This window comes from Mchenga conophoros, linkage group LG16, assembly GCF_057382185.1.
Source record: "Mchenga conophoros isolate Kocher_MC1m ecotype Shallow Benthic linkage group LG16, M_conophoros_male_GT1.1, whole genome shotgun sequence".
Lineage (NCBI taxonomy): Eukaryota > Metazoa > Chordata > Actinopteri > Cichliformes > Cichlidae > Mchenga > Mchenga conophoros.
The window spans coordinates 29,670,812-29,694,173 of NC_140541.1; the positions used below are offsets into that span (position 1 = coordinate 29,670,812).

The 23,362-nt window shown below is 37.2% G+C and overlaps 1 protein-coding gene across 1 annotated transcript in view; it reads left to right on the top strand.

The window, feature by feature from the left end:
• The window catches only part of thsd7ba (thrombospondin, type I, domain containing 7Ba), a 197,440-nt gene that overhangs the window by 101,459 nt on the left and 72,619 nt on the right, over positions 1–23,362 (top strand). The window contains exons 8-11 of the mRNA XM_085248678.1: positions 553–753; positions 14,359–14,550; positions 17,850–18,081; positions 22,066–22,181. Coding sequence (XP_085104804.1) covers positions 553–753; positions 14,359–14,550; positions 17,850–18,081; positions 22,066–22,181 — 741 coding nt within the window. The remainder of the gene's footprint in view (positions 1–552; positions 754–14,358; positions 14,551–17,849; positions 18,082–22,065; positions 22,182–23,362) is intronic.

A 23,362-nucleotide genomic window follows, 5' to 3' on the forward strand; every position in this document is an offset into this window, starting at 1 on the left:
TGGTATCTATTGTTGGCATATTATCTACTGTAAACGAATGCCTGCAGCCCCCAACCAAGTTTGTTGCAGCAAATACGAGTAACAGCACAAAAACAAAGTAGTGTACTGGTGTGAATGGGGTCAGCAGCAAAACATAGTTTGGCCACTGAAAAGAATGCCCACCTAATCTTAAAACAAAGAAAGAAATCAATATTTGTTTTAGTGTATATCATCTTTGTGATATTTGCCCCCTTTACTCTGCTGTCAGACAGTCCTTTCCAGTGGGGAATGAAAGCCATAATGGTAATAATAGTACTCTCTTCAAATCTACCAGACTGACAAAAATGCTTATTTTACCTTGCAGAACAATGGTGTTTCTGGTATTCTGTTGCCATGACTTAGCAATTTGCTTGTTCTTGTGATTAGTTCAGCTTTCCATCAGCAAGAAACATCTAATAAGAAGAATAGCAATGTACATATATAGACTTTAAGTCTATGAATACTATAGTAACTATATTATCAGGGTTTCTCGGATAACTTCTTCTGTACTTTCTCATCACCTGTTTCCATCAGGTTTCAGACAGAGGAGGAGAGAAGTGCTGTGGGAGTCTAGTGGCACTCTGGGGACATGCCCTCATCTGACGGAGTTCATTCCTTGTGACGATCCTGCCTGCTACCTGTGGCAGGTCCAACAAGAGGGAAGATGTATTCCCACCAAAAACTCCTGCGGTCCTGGAGCTGCGATCCAGAATGTGACCTGTGTCAACGCTAAAGGTAATGTTTCACATATTCTTCATAGATAAACCGTTCCTGTCACATATTAAATGCATTTCATTGTGACTGAAAATCGGTCATTTAATTCAGTTTCGCCTTATTCCAAGTAGAAAACCTTACTAAAATGAATACTTTACTTTTTGAATAATCACCTTCTACTGTCTTTACATTTTTTTTAACTCAACTATCTTCTAGAGCATCCCATGCCTGAGGCATTTTAAAAGGCAAGGACATTAGTGACTAGAGTCTTGAATTGCTGAATCCTCAACAGAGACTTCATTCTTGTCCAAGATAACTCTGAAACGAGGCAAAATAACAAAGGAGTGCCTAAAGGGAGAGCAATGACAGCTCAGCTAGGCATTTACCTGTTCTATCTAGAGAAAGGCAGCTCAAAAGTTAAACAAGGATCCAGCCAGCAATACTCACGAAAGCAGTGGCTAGAAAAATGTAACAGAAGTTCAAAGCTGTTTGAACTCTCAGTCACATCCTGGATGAGCCCCCAAATTATTACATATCTGAGGAGAGGTGGGGGATGTGGGGAGTAGCAATAAAATGTCCAGGTGAAAGTCAAAAGCTGCAATAAAATTAATCTATATTTTATGAAAAGGTTCAGCTTTGAAATGATTTTTAGATGAGAAGACTATGCTGCTTTATCAGTCAAGCATTACCAAATCATTCATTAGCCAGTAAAGAAAAGGCAAATAGTCTAAAGAAAAAAGCACTTCTGTTAACAGAAGGCACTGACTACTTTCTAGTAACTCAGCACTACCAAAGCACAAAGCATGCATGCCACTAAAGCTCACCACACTAGCTGGCCCACACTGAGAGATTAGCTCTTCCCCAGCTTTTATAGCGCAGGGTGGTTAATTGCTGAGTGAAATCAGCTGTGCGCTCACTCCACAGGAGAACGGGGCACCACCAAATTGAGGTTAGAAAGAAACACTACGAACACAGTAGGCCTGCAATAGCCTTGACTGTATCGATACAAGGTGGGGGAGATCCTGGTTTTGAGCAAAGCTAGTTAGTGGCTTCAGCTTTACTTCATATTTACTTCCTGTTGCTGGCAAGAAAAAGAATTTGCATATTTATGGCAAAATGCGGATTTAACAGTTTCTGACCATAATAAATTAATTCCTTTTATGGTTTTTATTATTATTGATTGCTATTTAGTTATAGTATGTATTCATTTATTTTTTACCTTTAACTATAAATCCACTTAATGTACTAAATATTACAATATCACTAAATGTAATATTGCTTATATATAGCTATCACTAGAAATTCATCCAAATTCACGGTAAAGCCATTAGTGCTATGGTCTTGACATGCAATCTTATCAGTTATGCAGAAACTATCAAGTATAATGTGATCCGTTGTGATCAGCCATATCCTCATGTTGGGTGATGGGGACATCAGCATTAACGGAGCATGCATTATTCATTAGGGATCATCATCGTTTGTGGGCTCAGAAAACATTGGCCTGATTAAAAGTCAGAATTGTAGCTTCCTACCAAGCATTAATTGATCATCTCCATAGATTATAAATCTAATTGCACCCTTTTTTGCCTGTGTTTTATTATTCTGTCAAAATGGATCATGTGTGTGTTTATCAGGAAGGCAGTGGAAGGTCCAGATAAATTAGCCAACAGGAGAGTCTAATGAGTTTTGACAGGACAGCTAAGAGTGGGAGCTTTGCCAGGTTTTAGGAAAAAGGCTCATGAAATTATCTGTGGTGGATTTCTATGGAAATTATAAAAAGTTGGTGGCTGCTCCTTAATTGGCTTATCGGACTTAAGATTCTAGCATTTTGAGTTATTTTCACACATAGTGACAGCCTTGTGACTGCTGAGTTCTTAAGTGAGCCCCTTTGTTTAAAAACTCTCACAGTTGCAACTGCATGGAAGAAAACCAGTTAATGTCATAAGAATATTACACTTTGTTTCTTGCAGTTAAATGCAAAAAAAAGGTCCTGATACTAACTAATTTGGCTTTTCATATTAGAATAAAACAAATGCATAATAGAAAATAAGTGTTAGAGGAATCAGGTATAAAGGATTTGTAATGAATAGACATGAATGAAAAAGTACAATATAATGAAAAATATAATTTTGATAGAAGTATGTGACACTGAAAGGAATCTATATTTACATTATTCAAATCTGCTTTCATGTGTTTATGAGACCACATAATAATCACACCAAGTAATGTTGGTACATTGTTTTTATTATTTGAATGAGTGATGTAAAATAGATGATTATAGATGGAACAAGTTTTGTTGCTTTGATTTTTTTTTTTTTTTCATTATTTATTTTGTGCAAGCATCTCTCCCCTTTCCACAATCACATCCTGGTTTGTCTCTAGAGAGAAAATGTTCTTCATTTCTGTACTGGTAAAATTTAGCAGACCTTGAAGAAAGTAACTGCTAATTGCCAGTCTGGCTGCACACTCAGATTCATCAGATTCAAGCTCTGCGTCTAAGCTATTACACAAGTAATAATGATGGACATTTTGTCTGCTGGAAAAGGCATAAAGGCAGCTTCTCTCCTTGAAAAATGAAGTGCTAATTAAAGATTCCTATAGTCTCAAAGACTGTCGACTAACTGTATTTATTAGTTAATAATGTCAGAGTTAATTTAAATCTTCCTCTAGTCAACGCTTGGCCAACTCCAGGCCTTGAGGGCCGTTGTCCTGCAGGTTTTAGATCTCACCCTGGGTCAGCACACCTGAATCAAATGATTAGTAGGGGTGGGTTTTCATTATCGATTTATTGATTAAAATCGATTCTCACTTGGATAACGTGATATTGATTCATTAAAATCCTGAATCAATTTTTTTAATATAAATTTATTTTGCCCAAAATGCCAGAATCTCAGGTTTAACCTCACAAAATTTCAACAACCACCAAACAGCTAAAACAGTAAATGAGAGCGGGAACACGGATTCTGCACAAAGACGTAAACACAAAGTGTAGACCCGCCGACAAATCAGAATCAGTGAGATGTCGCCTTTCTCACCCGACGGCACGGACACGAGCTGAAAGCCGACAGCTCGCTGATTCTGATGTTTCGGTGGGTCCGCACTTTGTGTTTGCGCCATTTTTGCCCTGATTCTGAAGCTGCAGCCTTTATCTCTCTCCAATCAATATTGACCGAACCAGCAGCAAAAGAAGCAGCAGACTACGCTTCACATAAACATCGTCATGAATTCCCCTACATGCACAGCTCCCTCTCTCTCTCTCTCTGTACTTCAAGATCAGTTTCCCTTCTAACAATCTTTTTTCTGCATTATTCACTTGCTTGTTACGCACAAGTCTACCGTTCTTACAGCCTGTCGGACGCTGTTTTTTTCCCCTTTTACTTACTTCCGAAAAGAAAGCCTCATTTCTGCCGTTCAATACTGAACTAAACTTTTTTAAATTATGCAAAATAGCAAAATGCTCAGCCGTGTCTCTAATAAAACCTCTGTAACTTTGCTCTGCTTCACATCAGCAGCATCAGGTAATGTTCATATGTTCATTAATGGGTTTGTTTTGTTTTTGATCTACTGCAGAATATTTTTATAAAATCCCAGGCCAGGAAAATCACCTTCATGTTTTTCTGTGTTTTATCCTCTACTTTGACACAAAGGCATCTGCTGTGACGCTCACACCTTTGATTATGTCTCCCAAGTGTCAAATTTCTTTTTCTAGATATAAAAATATAGAAATGTACTGATGCATGATCTGAATTATAATATGTCTGACTGTCTGAGGCAAAATTTCCCCAATTCAAATTGAATTGAATTGATTCAAATTGAATCGAATCAAATCGAATCGATTCGGAACCTTGTGAATCGGAATCGAATCGATTCTTGAAATGAGTGACGATACCCAGCCCTAATGATTAGTTCATTACCAGGCTTCTGGAGAACTTCAAGACATGTCGAGGAGGTGATTTAGCCATTTGAATCAGCTGGATCAAGGACACATCTAAAACCTGCAGGCCTTCGATGTCTGGGTTTGGATACCACTGATCTAGGTGAACATTAAAAAAAATAAATAAATAAATACTCAAGAATATTAGAAATCATAATAGTGGTTCTCAGCTTTAATCAGGCCTTCTGCTTCAGGTTTTGTTCTCATTTGACTCATATTTCTTTCAGTGTATGTGACAAGAGGGCAGACCATACAAAAGGTTCACTTAAATCAGCCTTGGCTAACGCCAGGCCTCGAGGGCTGGTGTCCTGCAGGTTTTAGATATCACTCTGGGTGAACACACCTGAATCCGATGATTAGTTCATTAGCAGGTCTCTGGAGAACTTCAGGACATGTTGAGGAGGTGATTTAATCATTTAAATCAGCTGTGTTGCATCAAGGACACATCTAAAACCTGCAGGACACCGGACCCCTACGCCTAGGTTTGGACGCCACTGATGTAGTCGAAGCTTCCGCTGTTATCGCCAATAAATTTATTATATGAAACAAAAAATAAACCTTACACAGCTGTGGTCAGAAGTTTACACACACTCGTCATGTCATGGTAGTTTTGGACTACACACGTTTCGTCTTTTTTAGCAGGGTCTTCTTTCTTGACTGGTACCCTCCCAGTTCATGGCTATGTAAAACTCACTTCACTGTGGACAGTGAGGCTGCTGTACAGTTGTTTGAACTGATGATGTTGGAGTCTCTGGACTTTCCAATTGTTCTAAGTATTGGTCAGTCCAATGAGTGCTATCAAACAAATCCTTTTTATGCTGGCACTCTGTTTTCAGGCGGAGAAACTACCAGTTGTAGTCAATCACGCCAGCTAATGAGAAATTAATAGGCCTTGGCCTTGTCAAGATAAACAACAGTGTAGCACTACTTATTGCAAATGTCAGCTGTGTATATGCATACGTTTGACACTGTGCTGATTATAGAATAGCCAAAAGAAATTAAAGCTTGCGCACCCAATTCTTGTTTTTTTTAAAAAAACATTAAAAAATTGTGAAAATCTTGTAATTATCATGACTTTTCTGATTGCAACTGTATATTGATTGATTGATTGGTAATTTATTTCAACATGTGAACAATATACAAGTACATTTAGAAAAGAAATGAGAGAAAAAAAATATACTATACAAATTACATACAAAAAAAACATTCTGATTAATTTACATGTTGAAAGGGAGTGGGAAGAAGTATACACTTATTTAATCCCACCCCTGTCCCATAAATTATCAGTGAATATTTAGTCAGCTTCCTTACTGATATAATTTGTAATAAAAATAGTGAACAGATTTCTGATATACTATACACTATAATATCACATCATGAATTTTTTGTTTGTTTTTAAATAGAGACATTCACTTAATTTAAATATTTTCCTTTTCTTTATAGATCGAGAAGATCATATTTTTATAACTCTTTTTGAACAGTTTTATGTTTGGACATTGCTTTAATTCCATATTCAGTTTGTTCCATAGTTTCACTCCTTGAACAGAAACACAAAAGCCTTTTCTTGTAGTACGTACCTTCATTGTTTTGAAGTTACAAAAACCCCTTAAATTATAACTTCCTTCTTTCAAAAAAAAACATACTCTGAATATTACCTGGCAGTTCTTTATTTTTTGCTTTGAATAGAATTTGTGCTGTTTGGAATTTCACTATATCGTCAATTTTCAATATTTCAGACTGCAAAAATAGTGAGTTTGTATGTTCCCTATAACCTGCATTGTGGATGATTCGAATTGCTTTCTTTTGAAGAGTAAAAAGTGAATGTAATGTGGTTTTATAGTTATTGCCCCAGACCTCTGCACAATAGCTTAAGTATGGTGAAACCAGTGAACAGTAGAGAATATGAAGTGATGTTCTGTCGAATACCTGTTTTGCCTTGTTTAGTACTGCAATGCTTCGTGATACTTTGGAATGAATATATCTTACGTGAGCTCTCCAGTTAAGTTTTTCATCTATTATTACCCCCAGAAATTTATTTTCACTGACTCTTTCAATATCAACACCATTTATTTGAATCTTTGCATTTGTATTTAAACTACTATTTCCAAATAACATAAGTTATATAAAAGCAGTTAAAGCTCTTTACCAACTCTTCTTGCATCGATTTTCTCTCAGACTAAATGGTAAAACAATGAAAGACAAAACACAAAGAACATAAATAAAACTCATTCAATTTTTAATGGTTATAGATCAAGCAGTATATTTACATATATTTCCAATCAAAGCACATGAAATCCAGCAGTGGAGGTGGGTTGTTAATGACATTACCTGCGGCATCTCCGGGTTCCTGTGGTGCGTTATAAAGAAACTTTGCAGTAGAATTTTCCAGTTCTTCTGCAGTCCTGTGGAGAGAGCAATGGGGATCTGGAGTTGAGGAAGTAGGAAGGTTTAGACCGACAGTGGAGAATTCCTGCATACGTATTCACTGCTGCCTGGGTTTCAATCATTTTTGTTCTGACAGGCTGAGATGGGCAGTGAAGATGGAGAGGCAGTAGTAACATATCAGCAGAGCTTAAAGGATTGTTTGCTATAATCTGATATGCTGTCAGAAACGGTAACCAGCTGTGATATCTGTAGATGCACATAAATTTTTTTAAATAGTAGCAGCTTATCTTGTAATCACTAAATCATAAATACATTAGCTGACGTAGCTGTCTTTGTCTACAAAGGTGGTTGAGATTTTAAGGAACTCTTCTTTCATCTCTGATGTTGGAGCTGGATTTAAGAGTTATTTATGGATAACAAAGAGCAAGCCAGAGGAAAAAACAACAGACCATGTCTACTCTCCATCTTATCTTGACTCACCATATGATTTTAAGTGGAAGGTTGGAGGGAATTCACAAGTCAGTCAGTCAGTGCCCATTACTATGGTCTAGTTTCAGTGTCCCCATTGTAAGCTGAAGCTTTTCTTTCATTAAATTGCTATATACATCATCAGGACATTATATACCACTAAACCTCTCAAATTTTATAACCATCATTTCTTTTTGTAATCTCTGCACATCTCAATCAATTACAGGAAAAATATATAATATAACCTCCGAACACTGTCCTGCTCTTCATTATTTTTTATTCCTTTACAGGGTTTTGGTCTGTGTGACCTTTGTCAGGTACAAAGAAACCTTGTTCATGCACATTTGCACATATGTATACATTGAGTATAATTCAGCCAATTAGGCATTCCTGGCTATTAGACGTCACATGTGCATGCAATCAATCAGTTAATGAGTCCACTCGAATCGTCAATGACATCATCCAAAACCCAAATAACATTTAAAATCACCACCTGATTTGAAAACCGAACCATCTATATATATATTCCAAAATTATCACTTAAACTAAGAAAATTATGACAATTATAAAATAAAAGTTTACAAAAATATTCATACTTTGGACAAATCAGTGTTGTATAACATTTTACCATATACAGTATACAAATCCCAAATCAAAACAAATGCACTCATTAAACTGTTCATCATTCAATCCTTTGGGTGACAATATCTGCAACGTGAATATCCAAAATGCCTCTCTTCTCTTCAATAATAAATCAATATGAGTATGAAACCATAGAAAAAAGCACTTCAATTTTTTGTCATCAGATTGTGTTTGCCGTGTTTTTAAAAAATCTACAAATAAACTGCTGTCAACTCCAGTAACATTACATGAGCAATTAAAAAGTTTCAAATGAAGTCTTTCTTACATTTGACCCAAGTTTCACTTTGGAGAAGAGGATAAATCTTGTGAATAGGGTGGCTGGGTTTATTTCTGTTCAGCTAAATAATAAGTTGAATATTATGAAATTCAGTGATGTGCCAGATACCCCTGAGATTTGTAAAAAGAAAAAAAAATTCTCCCTGATTGAGTGAGCTTTTTGTTCCCGTTTCCCAGCATAAAGAAAATCTGCATTCCAAGTCTGAGGATGCATGAAATTGTGTGAGGAAAGTCTAAGCCTATAGAGAGCATACAAACTGCACTTTTCTGACTAAGTGAATCTGATGGAGATTAAAATGATTATCTAGGCTTGCTCAAGCAATCAAAGGAAAAAAAAAATCCTATATCACCTAAATCGTGTCTTTGCCATGGAATATATTCTATTATGGCAATAATTTTAGGGCAGCAGAAATCATTTTGGTATGACTGAAGTAGAATTAAGTGATACAAGGGTGGTCAAGGACACTTTTGGGACTCAACCAGACAGATGCCCAGAGGGATAACCATGTGGTGAAAATAATAAAGCGCTGTTGTTTACTGATGAATCATTTTGGTGCATCACATACTAAGATCATGTATCTAGATATGTTTTATTAATGCGCTTTATCGGATATCTTGTATTTCCCAATTCACTTGAGGTTAAGCAGATAAGAAACAGAGCTGAAAAACCCCCACAGAAAATGTTAGTGGCTGTATAAGTGTTAAGTTCTATTTGAAGTAGCCATGTAATACCGTTATTTTCACAATCAGTATCATATGTAGAAAGTATGTTTTGGTGCTAAATTATACACCACATGCTAACTGTATGCCTTAATATTTCTGTGGCAGGTAGGCAGACAGACAGATATTCCCAGTATAGGCTGAAAAATTATGCAAACTCCTAGGTTAATTATATTAACAAAAGCTAATTGGAACCAGGGGAATCCAATCAGTGACGCTAGATTAGAAGTGTAGGTTAGGGATACTTTGACTTCTAAAAATATTTAAGAGTTTGACTTTAGTGTTCACGAGATTTTGCTAATAATCCATGCATATAAAATGATTCTGTGTAAGCAAGGATCACTGTTTTTAAATAAAGCTAAAAAAAAAAAATGAGAGTCTGAGACTAACTGTATTTATTTGTGGGACCAGCTACTAAAAGTGTTGAAATGCTATGTTTGTTTGCACATAGCTTATTCCCATTGTGTTTGTTTATGCTTATTTGTGACCTGTCAGTGGAAGCAACCAGTCACACTGGTTTAACACTATTTAATCAAAAATTGTTAATTCTTCATTTTTTCTTTTAAATAGTGCCAAATGTACATGTGAGTGTATTCATTTATTGTGTTCTACATTTACTATTTTGTGTTTGGCTACAGTTACTACTGTATTTATGTGTTATTTACTGAAAACTACTTCAGCAAAGAGATGTGATAGCTTCACCCTCTAGCTTTTTGGCACAGTAAACTTGTTCTGACAGCTCCCACTAATTGCACGGTGACCAGAGTAGTCGGTCCAATTTCTCGATGTAACCATAGACCACAGTGTAATGCAGTGCACCTGTGACTGGCAGTTGACATGACCCACATACAGCAGATCTTTGCTGCGTATACTTAAACCTACAGATGAACTGACATTTCTGACCTAATAACTGAGCACAGTGGTCAGCATCATTCTGACTCTGCTTGCTCAAGTGGTCAGCAATAATCAGGAGCTATGTTTAGGAGAAGTGCTGAAAGTGACTAACTTTTGCTGAAATGCTGAAGCTACACGTTTAACAGGCAGGTAAAGCACAGAAAATAATTAGTGACCCAGGGTAGTTTGTTGGATGCTCACAGCTATTTTATCCAATGCACCTTGTTTCTTTTGCCTCCCCCCAGCTCTACTTTAAAAGCTTCCTCCACAGATTGGATATGATTATTAACTTTTAAGCAAAGGCGAGGACTTTTTTTCAGTATCTACTAGAATAATAACAATGAAGAAATTAATTGGTGGGTGGGCGAGCAGAATAGAAATCATGTGGAAATTGCATGCAGGAGCCAGTGATATTATATCTGAGTAAGAGCCCCAATTCCTGTATTAATAATGCAAAAGGACCCCTAGGGCAACCATCTATTTGCAGAGCACCCCCACACACACAAGTAGTCTCATACATACACACTCACACATAGATACAAATACATTAGTTGTGACTTTGGATTCATGTTATCATGTCATTTCGCTTTAGGCAGTGTTTTCAAGGTTTTGTGAGTCTTTTGTTACTTTGTTTGCTAATACATGCATTAAACCCTTTTGATTTTCAAGCAGAAAGATTGTTGAATTACTGATTTTCCATTGTTTATAAAAGCACAGTAAGTAATTCCACCTTTGGCAATAATGCATCTGTTTTAATCAGTTTTTAATAAGCCTGGAGCCAGTGTCATGCTTTTATATTCTTTTTGTTGCATTAGTTTGATTTAAAACCTAAAGTTGGGAATGTAAATGCGTCAAAGCGCCCTTGTCAGTGGCCTTTCTGCAAAAGTTTTGCCCTTGTAAAAATTAGTAGACTTAAGTGACCTCTTGGTATTGCAAACACCTTGATTGCACAGACTTGTCTGGTTTTAATCATGCTGCTGTCTGCTATCTACTGATAGATTCATACTCTTGTCCATGCTGTTTAACAGAAATTCAACTTCCAAACTATATAAGACTTTGTCCATGCTTAGAATAGGCAGATATGATCCTTCTCTACTTGTAAAGCAGTGTAAATTGTATGTAAATTATGTCACTGCCCATAAAGGTAATAGTGGGTGGAAAAACAAACTGTTGTTCTTCTGCTCTTTCTCTAAAAGTAGTAAAAGCAAAAGAACAAACAAAGAATATTTATTTACTTTACTTTAAGCTAAAACTTTTTGCTTTGCATTTTCCATTTAAAGCTCTTTTTTTTTAAGTACCGCCGTATATCATTGCCCATTTTTGCATTTCTAGTGTGTATTGCTCTAAATGTGGGTCAGTGAGGTTGATTCACTGAAATCTATAGTGCATGCCCTGCTCTATTTTATGCTGTCTTTGCATTTAGCATGCATACCTGAAATAATCACCTGGGTAGGAGTCACTGCGAACCAAAACAGTGACAATGGATTCCCACACAGCTTACTGTCAGTTCAAAACAATCGCGTTAAAGATCATTGTAATTTGTGCTGCAGCCTCCAAAGCTTCTCTGAGTTGTTTAAATATATATACCATCGTGAAACCTATGTTCTCGTTACTTAAAATTTTAATTTTAGTTGAAAATATAATTTTAGTGAACATTACAGTAATAACCATCCACCATCTTTCCACTTGTCCAGTATTATAAATATACGTCTCGCTCTACAAATGTTTATGCACATTTTTTTTGGAAAAGTTTGCATCTTATGCCCACTTTGATCTGTGCTAATGAAAGTCGTAATGTATCCCACACTGTAGCCTTTGGGTCATCGTTACATTCAGCTGATTTTTCTTTAACTCCTGCTGTATGCACATTAGCTGCTTTGATGGTTGGAGATCTCTTATGCTTTGACTTTATGGCCACAAAGTTTCCAAACTCCCTGAGGGTGGGTCTTTTACATTTTTCTTATGAGGCAACATCTAAGTTTGCATTCTCTATGTTTACTGCCCTCCTCTGAATCAAGGTTGTTTGCTTGATTCAGATGAAAAAAAAGAGACAAATTGATGACAGATCTGCCCTGGGGTTGTTATTGTTAAACTATATTCCGTGATCTAGTGGCAGGGTTCAACCAAGTTAATGATTCTTCTCTCTGTGAGTGTATATCAGAAAACAATGCTTCAGCAGCTGCTGGCATTGTTTTGACAACAGGATGACATTCCTGTTTCTGAAATTGATCTGTCTCTCTAGGACAGAGACCTTGGAGAAATCTATGGCAAACTCTTTTAAAGCTCCAAAAGGAAATACAACCACATGTCTGGTTATCTATATAGTAGTAGCTTATGTGCATAGTGTTTAACAAGAAAGCTATTGTTGTATTATGTTTAATCTACAGGTACCTTTCAAGGTGCTTAAGGACGCTTTAAAAGATGCAGTAAAAGTTCTTCTCGATGGCTATTGTGCAATTTTCATTTGATAAATGACATTCTCAAAACTACTTGTTCAGTCTCCATGTTATCTGGTGACATCTGCATGTCACTGATATTGTCATGCAGACGATGTTGGAGCCACTTGTCATGATGGATCAAGCAGGTTTTCTTGTTTTTATTTTTCATTCTTTGATCTTATTGAAAACGAGTGAGAACTGATATGCAAGGTCATGTCTTTTTCACTTTTATTCCCAACTCACCTTTTATGTTTCTTTTTCTTTCTTTGTTTGCTTACTATTTTTGTGACTGTATCTTTGATACTATTCCCATAACCATGATGTTGCAATACAGGAAAGACTGCACATGCAACAGTGTGTGGCAAATAACAATGCAATCAACAGTCCTTTCTCTATATTTCTCTCTATATAAATCTATATAAGAATCCTATTTTTTATTATTATTATTATTATTAGTCCTTTATTTATCCAGGTAAATAACTCTCGTTGAGATTAAAAATCTCATTTCCAAGAGAGACCTGGCAGATATTTGGTAGATATCTTGAACTGAGGCATTGTATATGAGTCAAAAAAGTGGAGCCTTTTGCATTTTGTCTGCCAAACCTTGCAAGAGTATGCAAGAGTATACATAGGCAGAGTACACCATTATACTGACAACATGGCAGTCTAGTGACCAGTATTTTGACCATCTTGTTTGCAAAGAATGACTCAAGCCAATGACAGTTTCAGAGAGTTGAATATTTACTTTTGCAGGTAATTCATTTTGTGGCTTAATAAAATTGCACTTACTGTACTGCACACCTTAATGATGGTCCAAGACGTATTAAAGCAACCTAGATAAACTGTAAAAAAATGGAGTAAAGATATAACAAAGTAGAAAGAAATTGCTCTTTGTTTCCTGTGGCTGTTTCATTCGTAAAAGAAGAGTTAACTAGCAGCTGCGATACATATTTCATAACACGAAGATGAAGGCTGAAGGCTGAAGGATAGCTTTTAAAACTAGCTCAGAATACCAATGGAGTGACCTTACAATTTCTTTTGATGAAATTAAATTTGTGTTTGACAGAACACTTAGGAGGGATGCCCGCTTACTTGCTTTTACTATCTGTAACATGGTCTTGGCAAACTTTATCAATAGCACAAAAAAAGAATTTTAGGGATTAATTTTGAAGAATGAAAAAAGTCTAAGTGCTCCAAATTGCAATAAACACATCATCCTCCCCTATACGTGCATTGCCATGTGTTCACATTCAGAGCTGATGTAGACATGACTTGAATTTGTCACAGAGTGAATGTAATGGTATCAACATGTGTCAATTGTGTCAGCTAGATCCAGCAGGATCCACTTATTATCTTGTCCAGTGTCACAAGTGCACGTCTGGGTGTTCTTCAGAGATAATTCAGGCCTAACAAAAATGGTAAAACTGAGACGAGCACAGAATATAAAGTAGCTGACCAAATAACACATTATGTGTTGTACTTCATGTGAATTGCATTTATACTTTCATTCAGCATGATGAAAGATCTGGTATCCTCTGGAGGGGGCTGATGTATTAGGAGCGCAGTATGTTGTGGGTTCATTTACCTCTGCATTTAATGTGAGCAAGACCAGGCTTTAAGGTTTTAATCTGATCAACCCAGAGTCATAGGGCCTTGGGTTATACCACTTTCTGCTTCTAATATACATTTGTTATTTGATGTATACTTCAGCTGGGATTTCATTCTAGCGCCAGTGTGTTTTGGTTTAGTTTGCACAAGGTTATTTCCCTATCTGATAGCTGTTAGATCAAGATGAGATACTAAGTGTAGCGAGTGTCAATTGGATTATTTGAGCCTTTAGGCTGATTTCAGTTATCTTGCCTTTTTCAGGAGAAGATGTGCCCGATGCCTACTGTGTGGAAGGCCCTCCACTTGCAGAAGAAGCCTGCGAGGTGCCCTGTTCTGCAGACTGTGTGGTTGGCCCCTGGTCCTCCTGGTCCACCTGCTCACACAGCTGTGCCAGTAAGATGGCAGAGGGTAGACAGAGCCGCACTCGCACTGTTTTAGCCATCCCACAAAAAGGTAATCCAAAATTCCCTTTGATCTCTTTGACTCTTTCTCATCTAATACTAATAAAGAACTTCTTTGCTTTGTTTACTGGAGTTATTTTTAACTTGGTTTTACTTTTAATGAAGCTAGATTTTTAAAGCTGATATTAATATATGGCAAATAGGTAGAAAAGGTTTAGATTATAACTGTCGTTAACATGTCATCTCATCTGAAATACTGCAGAAAAAAGGGCAGAAGTAACAAGAAGATGTATTATATTGTATTATTACTGTAGTTGTTGATAATAATGTATACCTTTCGGTATCTATGAGGTTCAGTACTACACTGACTGGATGACAGAAAGCATGAAAACACTGATCTTTGGAGATTTTAAGAAGTAGCTTGTAATTACAGATATAAAAGAAAAAATCCAGTAACATTTTCATTAGCAGGGAGCTCAGTGTCTTTGGGATATAGTGCTATTGTTAGAGGGACTCAAACTGAGGAATGCCACGGCTAACACAAGACTAGACTCGGCAAATAAGAAGAGTAAATATTGATTGAGCTCGAACCTTTATCTGGGTTTTTTTTGTGTGCGAGTCTCATTTAGTCGTTTTTCATCTCACAAACATTTGAAGTTTGAGTTGACCATTCATTATCAGAGACTCTTTTCTTCCCAACAGTGCTTTTCTTACTTTGTGTTGTGTTTTCAAGTCAGTCAGCAAAGCCTTGGCAGCCAGCTAGCAGCCATTAATCCCTGTAACTAAATGCATATCTGCAACAACAGCTGATGAAAGAATTTCACAGATTAAGCCAGGTTCCAAACTATGTTGCTTATTACAATGTTACTGGCTATCAGCTTGCTGACAGAGCTGATGTGTGTGTGGGTATGTATACATGGGTATTAATGCTGCATTTGTGTTTATAAGGATACATTTTTGTAACAGCGTCTGACAGAATACTGTAGAAGCCCTGAGAAATACAAATTGGACTGGAAGGTGTAAGTATATACAATATTTGGTTGTGGTTCAGCTCATCCTTACTTTTCTATAAGTCACAGCACACTACTGTTCCCTCTCCAGATATCATATTTATCATATTTCATCAACTGAGCTGTCCATGTTTTACCTCCATTTCAACCAGAGAGTCTCTGCCCTGACTACTGTAGGCCCAAAACAAAAGTAAATTACCACTGAACACCACTGTAAACAATCCTTTAGCCAGAAAGCAATGATGCATACATAGAACTCAGGTATTTTACATAAACTGTAAATGAAGAAATGATTACTTTGGAGGTTTTATACAGCGGGGAAAATAAGTATTTGACACATCAGCATTTTTATCAGTAAGGGGATTTCCAAGTGGACTATTGACACAACATTTCCACCAGATGTTGCCATCAAGCCAAATATTGAAGTCATACAATCAAATCAGAACATATAAGTATACAAGTTAAACCATAATAAATAAAGTGAAATGACACAGGGAATAAGTATTGAACACACTTTATTCAATACTTTGTAGAAAAGCCTTTGTTGGTGATTACAGCTTCTAGACGCCTCTTGTATGGATAGACCAGTCGTCTGCATTGCTCAGGAGTGATTCTGGCCCATTCTTCCACACAAACGGTCTTTAAATCTTGAAGGTTCCTTGGGCCTCTTTTATGAACTTTAATCTTCAGTTCTCTCCATAGATTTTCTATGGGATTTAGGTCAGGTGATTGACTGGGCCATTCAAGCAACTTGATTTTCTTTCTTTGAAACCACTTCATTGTTTCCTTGGCCTTGTGTTTGGGATCATTGTCTTGCTGAAATGTCCACCCTCTTTTCATTTTTAGCTTCCTGGTAGATGGCAGCAGATTTTTATCCAGAATGTCCCGGTACATCTCTCCATTCATCCTGCCTTCAATAATATGAAGTCTGCCAGTACCCCTTGCTGAAAAGCAGCCCCAAACCATGATGCTTCCACCCCCAAACTTGACTGTTGGTATGGTGTTCTTGGGGTGGTGAGCAGTGCCATTTCTTCTCCAAACATGGTGTGTAGAATGACTGCCAAAAAGTTCAATTTTGCTTTCATCTGACCATACTATAGTCGTCCAATAATCCACAGGCTTCTCCAAATGCTGTTGCGCAAATTTTAACCGAGCCTTGACATGCTTTTTGTTCAGCAATGGAGTCTTGCGTGGTGAGCGTGCATGGATGCCATGGCGGTTCAGTGCATTGCTTATAGTTTTCTTTGAAACAACAGTACCTGCTGATGCAAGGTCTTCCTGAAGTTCTGTCCGAGTGGTTCTTGGCTCTTGGAGAACCCTCCTGATTATTCTTTGGACTCCTCGGACAGGGATCTTGCGTGGAGCACCTGATCGTGGCAGGTTTATGGTGAACTGATGCACTTTCCATTTCCGGATAATGGCCCCCACAGTGCTCACAGGAACATTCAGCATTCTGGAAATGCACCTATAACCATTCCCATCAAAATGCTTTTCAACGATAAGATTACGAAGATCTTGAGAGAGTTCTTTGCTTTTACCCATCATGGAGTGTTTCCTGTGTGCCTTCTGGGTAATGAGGAGCCTTTATAGGCCATCAATTAGGACTAAAGCAGCTGATATCAATTAGTACTGATAGGGGACAGGATTTCTCTATCAATACTGACAGATTTCAGGTGATCTCCTGGCTTTCTATGTCATTTTGCCCCTTGTTATCTCCATGTATTCAATACTTATTCCCTGTGTCATTTCACTTTATTTATTGTGGTTTAACTTGTATACTTATATGTTCTGATTTGTTTGTATGACGTCAATATTTGGCTTGATGGCAACATCTGGTGGAAATGTTGTGTCAATGGTCCACTTGGAAATCCCCTTACTGATAAAAATGCTGATGTGTCAAATACTTATTTTCCCCGCTGTATGTATATATACACATACACTAACCAGGACACAGAGCATAAACATTGTTGTGCTTTGGCAGTCAATGAATTACCAAAGGAAGACTTTCACAGTGGCCTTGCTGTGACTGAGTTTGTAATTTGAACTTCTAGAAGTTGAAACTTGAAAAGTGCTTGCTCAGCTAACCCAAAAAACAAATATTTGCTACAGTATGTTAATAAACAGCTCATGGTAGAGTGATAATATTGGCACTTTTTTTCCTTCCATTGATCAAATACATCTTGTACTTTAAGAGAATCCATTAGATTTGTTTTGGTCAAATCACATGTACTCTGCACAATAATGAAACTGTGTTGGAGTGATTTAGTGCAGCTTTTTCTGAATGCCATGTTGTACATTCTGTGTATTTCACAATTTTCTACTCTTATGTGTTGATATGCAGATGGAAAAGCTTGTCCAGCGGGTCCAGCTCTGGAGCAATGGAGAGTCTGCAATGACCATCCTTGTGTGGTATTTCACTGGGAAGCTTCAGCATGGGGTCCATGTATTGAGGATACCTCTATGGCTCTCAATGGAACCAGCCTCCAGAATGGGACCATAACCTGTGCTGTCGGGGTTCAGATCCGCAAAGTCATCTGTGTGAAGATGAATGCTGGTCCAGTCGTAAATAAAAGGTGGAGTCTATGCAAAGTATTTGATATATGGACTTTTTTGAATTTTATGTACTCTGATTCAGTATTTTTCTTTGTAATGTCACTTTTTTATATAGAATTATATATCCAGTCATTTGAAAAAGTAAGTACAGTGATGTGAAAATGCAAAAAAAAAAAAAGGAAATCAGGAAGGGGGCAAACACTTTTTCACGCCATTGCACATCAAATAGACGTTTTTTACCCTTTTTAAAAAAAATTTTTGTTTAATTTTAATTAGCAAACACTTAACTCACTTATACATAGTGTCTATATTCTCCATAAACAGATGTCTTTATATAGATTTTCATAGGACAGCTACAAAATTTGGTTTCTCTTGTAGTCTGAGTTCCATTGGCCCGTCACATTTGAGCACTTGAGTTATATGTAGTTCTTAGTGTAGAGCAAAAGAGTTACTGTATTTCTTAATATGCAATCTTGAAACTAGCAGAAATTGCCTGTTTATTATGTCTGCATTTATGAATATTGAAAACAGGAAGTCAACTCTTTAATGGAAAAAATATATAAAAAATATATATATAATAATTTTTATATTATTATATATTTATATTATATTTTATTTTATATTTTTTTCTATATTATATAATGTCAATGCCGTTCGTTGTCTTGCTTCCATGTTGTATCAAATCCTAACACAGCATTTCAATCGGATTTAAATCTGGACTTTGACTGGGCTTTTTTATCCTTTGTGTATTTGTTATTATGCTTAGGATCATAATCCTTTTGAAAGATGTACTTCTAAGTTCAGCTTAAGCTTGTAGTGCGGTGACCTCAGATTATCCTTAAGCACTCGTATAAGGTGCAGAATGCATAGTTGAATCAATGGCTGCAAAATACACAGTCCCTGAGGCCGTGAAGCCAACTTAAACTGTAACATTTCTATCCCTATGTTTCACATTGGGTATAAGGTTCTCCTCCTGAGAAGCTGTTTTTTGGTCTTTGCCAAATAATAGGGTGCTGATGAGTAATTAACTGTGTCATCAACATATTGATGGATATTCACGAGACTTGTTATGAGTCACAATCTGACCTCCGTGCATTTGCTCTTGAACAAATGAGGTGAATATGTGGTCTCAGCCCCCCACCTGATGTTTATGGTAATTAAAATTAAAACTTGAAGGGCACTCATTAAGGCCACTAGCCATGCTACCCCTCTCCACTAAGTTACATGAGATATTTTTCAAATTATACAAAGTATATTCTTCAGTTCTGGGAGATGACTTATTTTGTCAGTATGAAAATTGCACTTCTGTATCAGAGTATCTTTTTACTGTGCTGCTCTGCTTATTTTTAGCAGCTGAAAATAGGCCCTGAGAGAAATGAATACTAAATTATAGGTGAGGAGAAAAGGAGCTTTGTAAAATCAAGGGGAAGATGGGATGTTTCTCTTACAAAAAAAATCACTTAAGAACACAGTCTCCATTTTCCAAAACCGCCTTACTTGTAGATATCTAGCGTATGCTTTTAGTTACTAACAGATGACCCAGAGGACTTGCTTCACTGTGAAATAATATCCCAGAGTTTTGTGTATTGAGGTCTGGTTTTATCCTTTTTCCTTCTGTGTGTTTAGTGTTTCTTTTCATTTGTTTTTGTGAACCAGAGATTCATTTTGCTTCTGCTCCACCATTATCTACTCCTCTTTCAGCAATACAATATCAAACTCTGCTAAGGGCTTTTGTGCTGTCACTATAATGATGTTATAGTGATCTTCACAGCAGGAAGACAGATTTATAAATAATTCACAAAGATTGCTCTTCTTTAGCTTGATGTGCTATTGACAGGGCTGTAAAATAGATTATGTAGAGGCTTTTTTTTTTCTAATGCTTGTCCTATCTGCCGCCACAGTAAGAGTCAGTTTTTTAGTGTATTTATGCACCAAAGTCGGGTCTTTCTGCCATCTTTCCAAATTATGCTGTGACTGTCTGACTCTATCGAAAAACGCAGATTTGACATAAATTATATTTATACCCAAGACACATTCTATACGTTCTAACAGATTATGTTCTGGATTAAAAAAGCAAGGAAAACTGAGTAGGTAGGCGAGCTGCAATTCTGCGTTAACCCCTGTTTATCTCAAACTCTGATTTCTGAATTGTTAAGCTTTGAGTTGGAAAATGTTTCAGAATACAGCTGTTGCTGCTCTGTTTGAAGGGTCACTTCAGTCAGCAAACATCTTAGCATTTCATGCTGAGCAGTAATCTCAGCAGTGAGCAGTGGCTCAACAAAAAGATTCGTTGTTTTTTTTTTGTTGGTATCAATACAGAGCCCCCAGAAAAACAGTGTAAATAATAAAACTGACAGTGATGAAACTTCATACAGTACACACACATACTATTAATATTATTAATAATGATGAATAATGAATAATGATGCTGAACACTGTGGCCTTGACAGTGAATCTAACTCCCTCATTTTGGGAAAACCACACAATATACCCCAGCTGCTCTGTTGCGTTGTCATGCCCTCTGGCATACATCACTGCAAAGGGAGAGAGAGAGAAGAGTAGGGATAAAGCTGGGGAATGATGGGTTTTATGTATCTTTCCCCCTTATGCTTTGGCATACTTTGATCTCATTGCTGTGCGTGCTGGATTTTTGCAGTCAGTAGGATGTGGCGCCATGCTGGGTCTCTAGTGAGACCTGGATCTGGTTGTTGGGCAAAGGAAGTCACTGGCTCTGAAACAAAATGTGAAATTTCATGTGTGTTTGTGCATTGAGGACAGGAGTTGGCTGCTGGTTGATGAAGACATCAAAGCTTATGAATTACTTGATTTTACATAGCTGCATTAATCCGCACCAATTCAAGGTTGCACGACACACAAAACACAACACAGCCAGAGGGCTGTTACAGATATGTTACACAAGAGATGTGCCAGCATGAATTAAGACAAGGAAATTGTTAAAAGTCGGTCAGATGCTCATTAAAACCTGGTAATGATGTGTTTGGTGTAGCAGGAATGATCTATTGGTAAACAGTTTGCATATCCTTGTTTCTCAGGTTAATTAGCAGCCGTGTTTGATTGATTTTTTCCCCTGGAGCACTCTTTCGCTTGTCTTGTTGGTAACAAAAAATGGCCCTGGCTGCTCTGTATATGTAAAATAAATCCACTCACTGGGACATTTAAATTGATCATAAATTTGTTTCCACTATTTATAGATACATTGCCATTGCTGATATTTTGTTGAGATTTTTAGTTCAAAAAATATTGCCTACATACTGCCACTAGGGGCGACCGTGGCTCAGGGGGTTGGGAAGCGTATCTGTAACCGGAAGGTCGCCCGTTCGATCCCTGGGCTCTCTGTCCTGGTCGTTGTGTCCTTGGGCAAGACACTTTACCCTACTGCCTACTGGTGTTGGCCAGAGGGGCCGATGGCGCGATATGGCAGCCTCGCTTCTGTCAGTCTGCCCCAGGGCAGCTGTGGCTACAACCGTAGCTTGCCTCCACCAGTGTATGAATGTGAGAGTGAATGAATAGTGGTATTGTAAAGTGCTTTGGGTGCCTTGAAAAGTGCTATATAAATACAATCCATTATTATTATTATTATTACTAGTTGATGCCACTGTGGGCTACAAATCTAGCATAAAGAAATATTGATTAGTCTAGTTTTAGTAAAACTGGGATTTAAAAGTGAAAATGCACTGTGAAGCATGCAGGCACTTTGTAGGCTTGAATTTTTTTTTTTTTTAATGAGTAATATTTGTAGACTGGGAGGCAACTGAATGTGTGAGAACACTGTAAATTTCTATATTTGTGTAGCGTTTGCTTGAGCATGCAGGCAGAGGCACATGTAATCAATCATGTTTTCTGTAGGGAGATGTGTGATGTCAAGGACAGGGCATTTGTTTTACTGCGCTATCCTCTTACTAGTGAGACCCAGGACGTTTATCATTCATCACCTGGGGGCTGAAGAGAATTTAAGACCACTGTTTGTTTGTTTGTATGTTTAGATGTTCAGATTCTTCCCGTCCGGAAACCGTCCGTCCTTGTTTGCTACCCTGCAAGAGAGACTGCATTGTGACGCCTTTCAGTGAATGGACAACTTGCCCATCAACCTGCCTTCCAGGTAGCTCACTGACAGGATTTTCTAGAAATGTATTTTACAATTGCCTCTCTAATAGCTTAAGTCTTTTTAAAATTAATCAGTATCCAGAGTAAAATCTTTTAAAATTGGTAAATTATCAATATATTGGGATTGAATATATAAATACCTTGTTTCAGGAGCACAAATAACCTATTCAAATAAAAACACATTTCATACTTTCACAATAGATAGATAGATTATAGATTCGATTATAAGTAATCAGTTGATTACTTATAATCTATCTAGAAACTGATTTTAATTTGACATCAGTGTATTCCCAAAAGGTTGATTCTGTTCATGTGGACGTAACGTTTTCTGTGGGAGAAACGTTTCATCATTCATCAAAGTGACTTCTTCAGTCTCAGCTGACTGAAGGTTTCCCCAACCTTTTACACAATAACTGAACCTAGCCCACTGAATGAGCAATGGGCTGTGAGGTCAGCTCCTTGATCATTAATATGCAAATTGTCACCACCATTGATCAACAACTACTGATCAAAGACTATTGATCAATGACCATGAGTACCATTCACAGAGAGTTGGGGAATGGCTGCAATCACTGCATTGTAAAATGGCGAAAGATGTACCCTTAGGCCCCTCCTCGATTCAGAGATGGTCTTTCCCTTTTCACGTAAATAGCCTCCTTGAATCCCTGCTGAAACCAGCATTCCTCCCTGTCCAGGATGTGTACATCCTCATCATTGAAATAGTGACCACTGGCCTGTAGATGTAAATAGACTGCGGAGCCTGATGACGTTGTTTGGTTTGGTCTGAAAACGCTACGTCCAGATGAACAGAATCATTCTTTTGGGATTTACTTACCTGGATGATTGAGCATGCATCAAGACACATCAGTAGATTGTATAAGGTAAACTTCAAGAAGGTATACATCACTGTATATGTTATTCCTTTAAGCCTGACCTATAAAATAATTGCCAGAAAATTCAAAATTAAATATATATTTTCATACATGGGTTTTACTTTGTATCATAGTTGCTACATACAGAATTTTTATTTATTTTTTCATTCTTGCAATGAATAGCTTGAAAATGTAATGTACGATGCGATATATTCAGATTTTTCATTGAAAAAACTGATGGCGTAAAAATCTCAAGAACTCAAATATGATGCACTTGGCTTCACATGCTTACAATGATGGCAAG